General features: G+C 42.1%; 1 protein-coding gene across 2 annotated transcripts; it reads left to right on the top strand.

The window, feature by feature from the left end:
• The first annotated feature begins 564 nt into the window (after window positions 1–564).
• On the top strand, window positions 565–10,783 carry LOC111239177 (thyrotroph embryonic factor-like). Of its 2 annotated transcripts, none has more exons than XM_022768994.1 (4): window positions 565–782; window positions 7,185–7,772; window positions 8,786–9,003; window positions 9,838–10,783. In XM_022768994.1, the coding sequence occupies exons 1-4, from the start codon at window positions 677–679 to the stop codon at window positions 10,051–10,053; spliced, it is 1,128 nt and encodes a 375-aa protein (XP_022624715.1). In that variant the 5' UTR covers window positions 565–676; the 3' UTR covers window positions 10,054–10,783. The 2 variants fall into 2 exon arrangements, with proteins under 2 accessions (XP_022624715.1, XP_022624714.1); XM_022768993.1 differs by lacking the exon at window positions 565–782 and adding an exon at window positions 5,285–6,020.
• The last annotated feature ends 396 nt before the right edge of the window (window positions 10,784–11,179 follow it).

Genomic DNA, 11,179 nt, shown 5'->3' on the forward strand with positions numbered 1-11,179 from the left:
CTGAAACGTATCGGTGCTGAAATATAATTAAAAAAAGAAGAAAAATTTAAGTGATTTTTGAGAATGGATTAAGTTCATAGAGCTGATCTTTATAATCCATTGATACGGGGTCGAACCTTTAAATATTGCATGTATGAATAAAATGCTTAACTAACATGATGGAGGACTGGTAATACTTCCTCTACTTTGTGCCATCACCTTTATTTTTTTTTAGTGCATTACTCACTCAGGTCGTTAGATGGCGCGGGGAGCTCGTTTGTACCTGGCCTCGAGCCCTCTCCGGCTCGCACGTGCTGCCGTGCGTGGAGAGAAATGTGCTCGGCTGGGCGCTGTTGTTGTTGTGGTGATCATTCAACAGAGCCCGCCCCCTCCTCTCTTCTCATTGGCTCAGCAGCGTGACTGACAGGCGCGTGCTCTACTTGCCATCGAATCGACACGATTAAAGGGAGTGAGGGGGCGTGGCCTCTCTTCTGCTCATTATAATACAGGCTGTTTGGACACATGCTGGAGTCCTCGTGATGTGTACTTGCTGCAAAGTTGGTTAAAAAAAAAAAAGTCACTGAACGCACACAAACACGCGCGCGCACACAAGTACTCACTCACAGACGCAGCTCGAGCGTTTCTCACTCGCAGTTGGACTTTTAGACATTAAGACAGTTTTCACAGGTTGTTCATCATGTCAACTGCGAACCAAAGCGTCTTTGAAGACAGGAGCGACGTTCCTGATCTCCTCAAGTCCTTGGCCGACTATCCTTTCTCCTTCCCTGCCTTTGATGACACCGGTAAGAAAATATAAATATATATATATATAAATATACATGTGTTTTTCAAGCAGAAAAATCAGGGTTGAAACGTGTCAAAGCGTCGTATTTGTTATGGTGGATTGTATTTATTCAAGCACTTGAGGTGCATTTTTGTGGTAGCCTCCTCCATGTGGTGTTACTTTGAATTTTACTGCAGTGGAGTAGAAGTTGAGGGACGCGCTTTACTTTCTAGTGCATTACATTTATGTGACTAAATGGTCCCACTTTTCTTGGGAAAGAGTTTACATGCAAAACATGAAGAAGCTGGATCCTAAATAAGGATATAAAGATCAGTTTTAGAGCTGTTGATTCAATTGTGAGTAGTTTGTGTATTGCATTGTTGCTTTTGATTTGTTTGTCAAAACACTTGTAAACTGTTTTTAAAAGGTGGTATATAAATAAAGTTGTTATTATTGTTATACAGAGAGGTGTTTCTACAATAAAGCCTAGCCTCACTAATAGTAATAGTTTTAGTTAGGTATACCTAATAGTCTGGTAACTGAGCATAATATTAGCTGTTAAAATGACTTTAATAAAGTTAGAAATACTGAGTTTAATACTTTTTTCACCATTGGTTTAAAGTTACTAATAGACAACTTTCACAAAACAACTCCCAACAGTCATTTGAATGGCATTAAATGTTGTCTGGTCTGTAGTCTGAGGTGACCGCAGTCGTATGTTGATGTTACCCCTGTTGCAGGTTCAGGCTTTTATGGAAATGTGTCCAGTTGATGTGGAAATGTGGACGGATGATCAAAGACAGCGAGCTGTATTGTGTCAGCAGACTGTCTGTGCTCTTTCTCCGTACAGTCACAACACGGCAGCCTGCTACTGATGCAACAGCACTGAAACAGTCCTCACTCTGGGTTTCATCACATCATTAGTTTCTTTCTGCGTTCAGTTCTTCATCTATACTTTCTTGCTTACTTTCTCTTTTAGGCTTCATTTGAGAGACAAGAAAAGAGAGTTGGGGGGGGGGGCTCAGCAGCAAAGTTCCCTGGCTGTAATTGATTGAGATATGTTGGGATCAAAACCTAGTTATATTGATCTGTCATTGCGATGCGTGCAGGAACTATAACTTGTTGTTGTGCTGCCTAAAGGTGGGAACAATCAGATTCCAAATATTCCCCCACCTGTTGCCACTTTCAGACATGTACTAGACCCTCTTAATATGGTCTGTAAATTTACTTAGTGATAGTTTCTGTTGGTCACAGTTGAGAATAATGTGACAATTTGCCGAGCATCGAAGAGAAATTCTGTTTTTATGTGCTGCTTGTCTCTTACTGTGTATGATCAGACTTTCACATCCAAGTTAAAGTGGCTCTTTTACCACCTGTTGCACTGTTTTAACAAAGCTGCTCACATATTTTATAGTTAGATATATAATATACACCTTGGGTCATTGGAGCACATGTTAAATACATGCAAAAATAATGACCTGTTTGTAAACTCAAACATAAATGGGGCATTATTCATTGAATTTTACGATCTAAGCGCGCCAGCACGGATGAATTTCCTGCCTTTTGTTTGCAATGTGTCTCACAGTATGATGCCACGTAGAGCAGAATACAATTCTCATGTTTCAAGTATGTGACAGAATAGTTTCTTTACATTATCTGACCGGCATAACTTTATTAGATATGAAAAATCTGACTTCTTGTATAAAACTTAAATTGTTCTAAAACCTTTAAAGGCTGCTGGTCTCCTCGTCAATACTAGACAGTAAGTTATAGCATATTATTAGACATAATATTAGATAAAATAAGACAAATACTAAAAGAAGATGCCACAAATTACTAATTAATTTTTAAAAATTAATTGAAGAAGCTTGCATCATTTTGATATACTGAATATGATTAATTCTTCCAACTTATACATGCCTTTGGTGCATGAGTTTATTGTTATTGATCTAGACACATATCTGCACCGACAGTTTTACTGTCTTGTTTTTGGTGCCTGCTAATAATATGACACTGATGGGTCACCTTGTTGTCTTAGCTGCAGTCAATAATGATTACATATTCTCTTTTATCATTGAGACCAAAAGAAAGATCAATCAATCATCTGCACCGGACTGTAAACGGCACCGGCAGATCAATCATTAGTTTTTCTTACAGTGATTATGTCTTCCAGTGTCTAACAAAGAGGAAAGACGAGGAGAGAGAAGCTTTGTGCCTCATGCTGCGTTTTCTCACGGCGCTGCACTCTCTCAATGTTGTACATTTGTAAAACAGCCTGGCTCCTCCTGCTGCAGACAGGACACCACAGTAATACTGATTGGATGTGTTTTGTGTGCATACAAAACCCTGTTGTTCTCATTTGTCCTGAAATAAAAGTTGGACCTCAAGGCCACTTCCAGTCCGAGCTGCTTCACGAGAGTAAATACAGTGTTTCAGGCAGTAGAGGGCACTGAGACGTGTTTACTCTAAGACAGGGAGGGGGAGGTTTGCATGTTTTGCAGTGTACACAAAGGACACAAGCTCTGCAGGATATTTGGCAGGTAACCAGGGATGACTACTTTTTTTACCGTACACTGATTTAAGAAAAGTTTGTGATTGCACAGCCAGACTGACCCAGTTACACCTGCCTCCTTGATATTGATCATCCTGACAAAGAGAGCGTCTCAAGCTGTGTCCATTCATATTCATAGATCGATAGATTCTTTATTGTCATTGCATCAAAAACACAACGAAATTAAGTTTGGAAGCACATGTTAAAATAAATAAAGACTAAAATCATTCAAATATATACATTTTTACAACAGTTAGTTCTGACCAAGTAATTTGATTGGACTAGAGTCATTCCATGAGTGCTGATATAGAGTTATAACAGCACTGGGACTTTTAACTACAAGTATCACTCCGCTTCACAGGTGTTTTAGTAAACATTAATTAGCATTCGTCGTTATCTATCTTAGATTGTAACAAACTTGCTTAACAACAGTCCGGTTGCCGAACTATTTGTGTTGTCGTAGCCAAATAAATGATAAAATCAACAAACAAATCATAATCTGTTGTTAATATCAGCACGGCTGTGATTCGGTCATAGTTTTCAAGGCAGCGCTTCCTCTCGTGTGATATTGCCTAAATATAGTCAAATAAAATATGCACATGACACTAGCGATATAACTATAAACTATAAAACAGGTCAGGAGGTCTGAGGCAACGGATCAGTCATTGTTTATATTCCTCTCAGTTCAGGTAAAGGAAGCCAACAATCCACACTATTCATATAAAGTTTGCAGTATGTTGTGTGTTTGCGCTTGAACAGTGAAAAAATGAAGTAAAAATAAAAGAGTCAGCAGGCAAACTGAAAAAAACACATAAGTTTTGAATGTGTTATTAATGTGACGATTCTCCTATAATACAATACAAACATGCAGAAAAAACATCCGTCTTTCTGTATAAATTGGCACCAGTTTAACAAAGTGGCAGTTTGACTATAACATCCACCTGCGTATATATTACAATTCCCTGTTAGTAAAACATCTACAGTGATTTATTGTATATTACATGTATAAATATATTTCCTTATCACTATCCAGTCAGGGTGAAATTCATCAAGAAAACTATCTTGTGTGTTACGATTGCACAATGTTTAACAAGTGCTCACTGCAAAGGCTGGGGCACCTGAAACTGGACTTATCTCTGCTTATAGTACTGTTCATGTAGATAAGAGGGGAGTGTAAACGGTGCATCAGCCTGGTCTCTTTGTGTTCAGTCTGCTGCAGCGGGGATTGAACTGGCCTCCTCTCTGCTGGGGCAATTACAGCGGACACACACACACACTTTGTTTACCATGAGGTCACTGTGGTGAAGATATATAAAAAAACACACACACACACACAGATTAGTGGTGATGGTGGGGTGTTGTCTGTTGTGCGGTTTGAACATCGTGTTCCTGAACCCAAACATCCTGCTGATGAAGGCGAGGGATCTTCGCGCGCTCACTGTCGCGTGCAGTCAAGCGGCGTGTGCATGGAAACGTGAGATTACCTCTTGTTTGGCACTGCGCGCGTTTGATGTGGAAAATTAATATATAGTTGGCGTGTATTTCGTTAAAAAAAATACTTAAATTGCATTGTATAGGGTTACTTTAAAAGAGAACAATAAACTATAATGTGTAGTCCATGCATTATATTTCATTATAGGAAGTACAATCAGACTGGTAAATTAATATAAAGACAGTGTTATTGTTATTAATACATTTATATATATATATTTGTTATGTTATATAGTGTTATTTGCAGCTGAATGTGTATTGCCTTTGGGTCCCGTGCCAGCTGTTCGAAGGATGGGGGCGCGTGCCCGCTCCATCTCGCTCTCCTTGGCTCGCACGTGCTAAGTACGTGAAGCAACGCCCCTCGACAGATTGTACTTTCACGTGATATCAGAAGGGGGCGGGGGGCACGTGTTTGGCCACGAGTATGTTCTTGTCTTGCAGGGTTGACTCGAGCCACCGAAGAGACTTTGCGCGAGCACACTGCATTTTATGATGTGGTGTACTTTGTGCGTGTATGAAGTGGTTGTTGTGGTCATGGTTACAGTGTGCACATGTGTGATTTTTAGCATGTTTCAGCTGCGGTTTGTCTGAGGAAAAGATATTATTATGATGGCTGCACGAGACTATATGTTCTTGTTGCGGTTCACGTCACGCACGTGAGGACGTTTCTATATGAAGAATCAATCTCGGTGATCAGTCATAGAAGTACTACTACATAAACAAAAAAGCGCGTCCATGTCCTCCGTGCGTTTACAGCCGCTGTGATATATATTTATACGGACAGAGCTGACAGCCAATCAGCTTCTACTATTCCCTGAGTGGGCGTGGCACGCGTCTCGCGAATATCCAACGAGGGCGCCCGGTGGGCACGTAGAACAAGGGGTTAGTGTAGTGTTGTTTTGCACCCAAAAGCGTTGATATTGACAAACGGGCCTTGAACGCAGCAATAACGGTGAAACAGGCGAAAGAGCCGCGCGTCGTTCGCTTCAGTTGTTTCTCCCCGTGGAGGAGGCGGCTCTGTCGGTAACGTTCGGAAACATCGCCCCGGTCTGCTCGGAGCTTGGCAGGGAACAATGCCTGGCAAAGCCGCGGTGGCAACGGTGCCTCAACCCAGCGGTACCGTCGACTCGATGGCTCCGCAGAAGTCCTTCCCGTTTGTTTTAAAGAAGATTATGGACATCCCTCCTCCCAATATCCTGGAGGAAGGCGACGACGGTAAGATTGAAACGTACAAACCGAGAGCTCAGTTCTCGGGGGCTGTTTTCGTCTTGTGAATTTGCTACGAGTTTGTTGACGGTTAAGAAGCCATGTAGTTTTGGGGCGTGTGTATTCTTCTGTGCACATCAACGGCTGTTAATTATCTTGGGATGTGATTATGGCCGTTAATGACGCGAGATTAAGACGGATGTCCCATACGTTGCTCGGAGGCTGCGAGGAAACAAAAAAAGAACAAAAAGTTCCAAGTCCTCTGTGCTGCTCTCCAGGCAGCGCATCCACACGGGAGAGACACTTTAAGACAAAGGCACTGCTCGGCTTTTCATTAAACACACTGGTTTGGTGTTAACTAGTCCCCACTTTGTGTGGTGTTGTTGTGTTTTAGGGATCCATGTGTAGAACAAGCAAGACTCTCTTCTGTTCTCAGTGCGTGTCTCTACGCTCACTCTCTGACCCCCCCCCCCCGCCTAATTTTGTCCTTTATTTCATCTAGGAATCTACTCTCACTTTCAAACTTTTTATTTTTTTATTTAAATTAAAGATATATCAGTTCTTAAATAAAAGAAACAAAATTTCAAGAAAAAATGAAAATTTTGTCCTTTATTTCAACCGTGCATCTACTCTCTCACTTTCAAACTCTTCTGAGTTATTCATTTATTTATTTAAATTCGAAATTTTACAAACAATCAGACATGTCAGTTCTTAAATAAAAGAAACAGATCAAATTTCAAAAAAGATTAAAAAAATACTTAAATTAAAAAAGGATAGACTTCTTCTTTGATGCTGACATGGACTGACATGAAATTTTGCCTTTCTGAATATGAAATTTCCCCAGTAAAATCAGGATGTTAATCATGTTGCAGAAATGGTCAAAATAAGTGAAACATGACACGTGTTGTTTTGTATCATATAGTTTAACTTTCAAGGTCTTTCCAGAATGTAACACAATATGAGCAACTGCAGAATAAATCTCACTTTTAAACTCATTGACAGGTTGTTTGGCTGTAAACCATCTTTGTTTACCCCCAGGTGTCCCCTCCCACCTTGTCTGTTTCCACACATGAATCGTCTTTCCTCATGTGTCTCAGACTCCTGAAGTCATGTGTGCTCAGGAAAAGCAAGCAGCCATTCCTCTAACTCCCGTCCCCCCTGTCTGTCTTGCAGAAATAGAGAAGGAGAAGCTGTGCTCATCTGAGGATGTTGAGGGAGGCGGGGCTGGGGCAGCCAGCACTGGTGGAGGTTCCAGAGGAGGAGGGGGTGGAGGTGGTGGCAGTGGCGGGGTATCAGCCTCCCTAACCCCAGCCATTTGGGAGAAGACCATTCCCTATGATGGGGAGACCTTCCACCTGGAGTACATGGACCTGGATGAGTTCCTCCTGGAGAACGGGATCCCTGTGAGTCTGGAGGAGGAGGAGCAGCTGCAGAAGACTCTATCCTCAGTGGACGGCAAAGGCAAATCCACCCCCAAGGTTTCTGCTACAACCACCACCACCACTACTCCTACTCCTCCTCCTCCCCCTACTCCTACTCCTGCTGCTGCAGCGTCTGTCTCTGGCTCGGCATCTTCCCCCTCCGCCTCCGCCACCTCTACAGTCACCTCAGAACCAGAGGAAACGGTGACTGTCACCACCTTGCAGCCGGCTAAACTAGAGGAGGAAGAGGAAGAAGATGAGGAGGAAGAGGAAGAAGATGAGGAGGAATCCTTGTCTGAGGAAGCACCAGCAGAAGGGAAAGTGAAGGAGAAGAAACCAGGTGAGTCATTTAGATTTACAGAGGTTAATATTTGTTCAACATTAGGAGAGCTGATGAGTGCAGATGTTTCCCTTTATTTATGATTTTGTTATCTTTTCCATTCCCCTTTACAATTATTATAATGATTTATTATTTATAATCATTATTAATAATTTCATAAAAAGGATTTGTGCTGTCAGATAGTTAAGTGTAGTTTTAGTTGCTCTCGCTGCTGGAGACGCTGGAGGAAGATTAACTCACATGACGTAACACAGACAAACAGCGACCTTTGAGCATCACGTCCACGGCGGATCACTGTGACCTGTAGAAACCTCGTATATCTTCAAGGTACTTTGTTGAGTAAAATCATAAAACATGTTGGCGAAGTCGTCCAGCCGGTGGAAACTTAAAAGTTCCTTATCATTGGCCTATCACGGGGATCGGCCTTAATATGAAAAAACAAACAAACGAAAGGAGTTTTTAAACATTTTTAATGCTGTTAAGATCATTTCGTTTTAAGGTATTTAAAAACATTTATTTACATACAAATATATGTTTTTAATTATTATATTTTATCACCAAAATTGTGCTGTTTTGCGAATGATTTTTTGGCCCGCTTGCAATACCTTCACGGCCCACCAGTGGGCCCCAGCCCACAGGTTGGGAACCAATGTTTTAGAGCAAAAAAATCACACATACACATTCAACACATTCAAATCCCTAAGAACAACAGAATCGAGTCGAGATGTCAAAACAAAAAGAGAAAGAGCAATTACAGTTTTAACTTTTCTGCTCACTCACAAGACATGTCTTTCACAGATTCGCATAGTAATGTCTTTATTTTGTCTAAAATATGAATGAAATGCTGCACGTGCCCATATTTGTGCATCAGAACCAGCAGATGTTTGGTATTTACTACGTACACATGACAAATCAATAAATTAGTCGAGTATTGCTGCTCCGTAAAGTTAATTTAGTTTTATTGGAGTGACCTCTCTTTGATCCAAGCTTACGCTTTCTCTCCGCACACACAGATCGAGGCGCTGCGGAACGCAACACGCCCTCCCCCATCGACCCAGATGCGATCGAGGTGGACATTAATTTCCAGCCGGACCCCACAGACCTGGTCCTGTCCAGTGTGCCGGGGGGGGAGCTGTTCAACCCGCGCAAACACAAGTTCTCTGACGAGGAGCTGAAACCGCAGCCTATGATCAAGAAGGCCAAGAAAGTGTTTGTTCCTGATGAACAGAAGGTAGGTTGATTTAATCGTGTGTGTGTGTGTGTGTGTGTGTGTGTGTGTGTGTGTGTGTGTGTGTGTGGCCGATCTGCTGCTATGACCCCATCATAAAGAGATATCATTCACAGAGTGGCTGTACAATCCGTGATTTTTCCTCTGAACTAACAGCTGTAATTTGGAAAACGGTAATTGTCATGGTAACCAGTGGCAAATTAAATTAAACCGTTTAATAAAAACGTGAAAACCATATAAGGCAGTAGGTCTCAGAGAATATGAGGATCGCACCACGAGGATGACGGGATATCATTTACCTGGAATTGTAAAGTTTCAGGTGGAGTTGGAGACGGCTCAGTGTTCTGCTCCGTCCTGGTTAGATTAAATCTTTCGCTCGTGGATTACAGATCAAAGATGGCGCTCGTGTTGATCGTGCTCGACTACACCTCCTTCCTCTCATTCACTTCCACTCTCACTCCCTCAGGTCGGCGTTACGATGTTCCCCTCGGGAGAAAAACTCGCCGCTCCAACTCCCTCATTCCTTCTGCTGTCAGGCTACTAAACGCAGACAGTTCTCATTTTAAATTATATATTCAAATTTACATTTTTGAATTCAGTCATTTATATATTCATATTATTTACTACAGAAACTGCAACATGATGTGTTATTTTTTATCTATTTAACTTGTTTTATTCATATTAATTTAACTTATTGCGGCTTGTTGTTCCGTGTATTGACCCAAGTGCTGATCAACTGCTTCGCCTGTGAGTTTGTGAGTTGTGTGTATGGACTGAGTAAGCTGCAAAACAGCTGCCCTTCTATGAATAAATAAAGTCTGAATCTCAATCCCTCAGGATGACAAATACTGGTCCAGGAGAAAGAAGAACAATCTGGCAGCAAAGCGTTCTCGTGACGCGCGGCGGCTGAAGGAGAACCAGATCACCGTGCGCGCCTCCTTCCTGGAGCGGGAAAACGCCGCGCTGAGGCAGCAAGTGGCTGAGCTGCGGAAGGACTGCGGCCGCTGCAAGAACGTCCTGGCCAGATACGAAGCGAAGTACGGCCCACTGTAAAAACCTCGGAACAAGAAAAAAAACCCCATGAAGTGTCAACGAGACAAAAGCAGAACTCCCTTCCCCGCAAAAATTCAACACAGACACAAACACCAAGGGAATCTAAATTTGCACTTTTGTCTTTGCTGACCTCCAGTCACTGTGTCGAGCTCTAGCACGATGCTGGAGTTTTGGATACACACTGGCAGGCAGTGAGGCATGATGGGAGTGGTGGTCACAGGAAGGCCTGTGGAGAGCGCCTGGCTCCTACACTCAGAGAGGAAGTTGGACGGTTGTGGATACTCCCATGGTCACACACACATGGAAAATATGATCTGTCTCAAGACGGTTTCAGGAGAGTCAGGAAATCTGAAAAGAGCAGGCTGGTACAAAAGAATCACAGGCTTTTTTAAATACTTCACAAATCTGTTTTTATCACTGCATAGCACTTCCTCCTAGTGGACCAAAGCATGAGAAACGTCAGTTAGAAGTTGTGTATTTAGACTGGTGCACACTCGCCGTCCCTCACTTCTCCTTGTGTTGCACTCATGTTTGTGTCTGTACTTCCTTTTAAAATACTCCAGCTGAGGCTCAGAGGAAGGATGTTTTTATTAACTCACGGCGCGGTCGGAGAGAGGGACAGATGAACGTGTGAATCAAGGAGCAGGAGGCAGATTCACAGCCTCACTACCAGCCTGAAGAGAGAGAGAGAGAATCACAGACCTCAGGGCGAGAGGAGGAGGAGGAGGAGGAGGAGGAGAGTTTGGCTCGATTCAGTCACAGTCGCAGTTAATTCCTTCTTTTTAACGCACATGCACACAAAAACCTTGTGTATATATATATAGTCATCTCCCTGCACCACATTAATATGTGTGTGTATCAGTGTGTAATCCTTTTTTTTTTTTTTTTTTTTTTTTTTTTTTTTTTTTTTGCACTTTTTCTTACAAAACAGTGTAAAGATTATAGTGGTGGCAGGTTATTTACCACGAACACAGTAGCTTCTGAGGGGGGAAAAAAAAACATGCATGACCTACAGTTAAAAGCTACTGTGATTTAGTTTCCTTTTCTACTAACCTCAGAGCAGCTTCAGGAGCCTCACAATATTTTAGTAGAGAAGACAGGTGTTTGGGTCGGTGGATTTACAAAC

Source organism: Seriola dumerili, unplaced genomic scaffold, assembly GCF_002260705.1.
Source record: "Seriola dumerili isolate Sdu_G_001 unplaced genomic scaffold, Sdu_1.0 BDQW01002134.1, whole genome shotgun sequence".
NCBI lineage: Eukaryota > Metazoa > Chordata > Actinopteri > Carangiformes > Carangidae > Seriola > Seriola dumerili.

What these genes read in the sequence shown, in the direction of transcription:
- LOC111239177 (XM_022768993.1), top strand. Translation starts at nt 5,879, where the DNA reads ATGCCTGGCAAAGCCGCGGTGGCAACGGTGCCTCAACCCAGCGGTACC. An exon ending in CCTGGAGGAAGGCGACGACG is followed by an intron (nt 6,021 to 7,184) that starts GTAAGATTGAAA and finishes TCTGTCTTGCAG; the next exon opens with AAATAGAGAAGGAGAAGCTG. An exon ending in TTGTTCCTGATGAACAGAAG is followed by an intron (nt 9,004 to 9,837) that starts GTAGGTTGATTT and finishes TCAATCCCTCAG; the next exon opens with GATGACAAATACTGGTCCAG.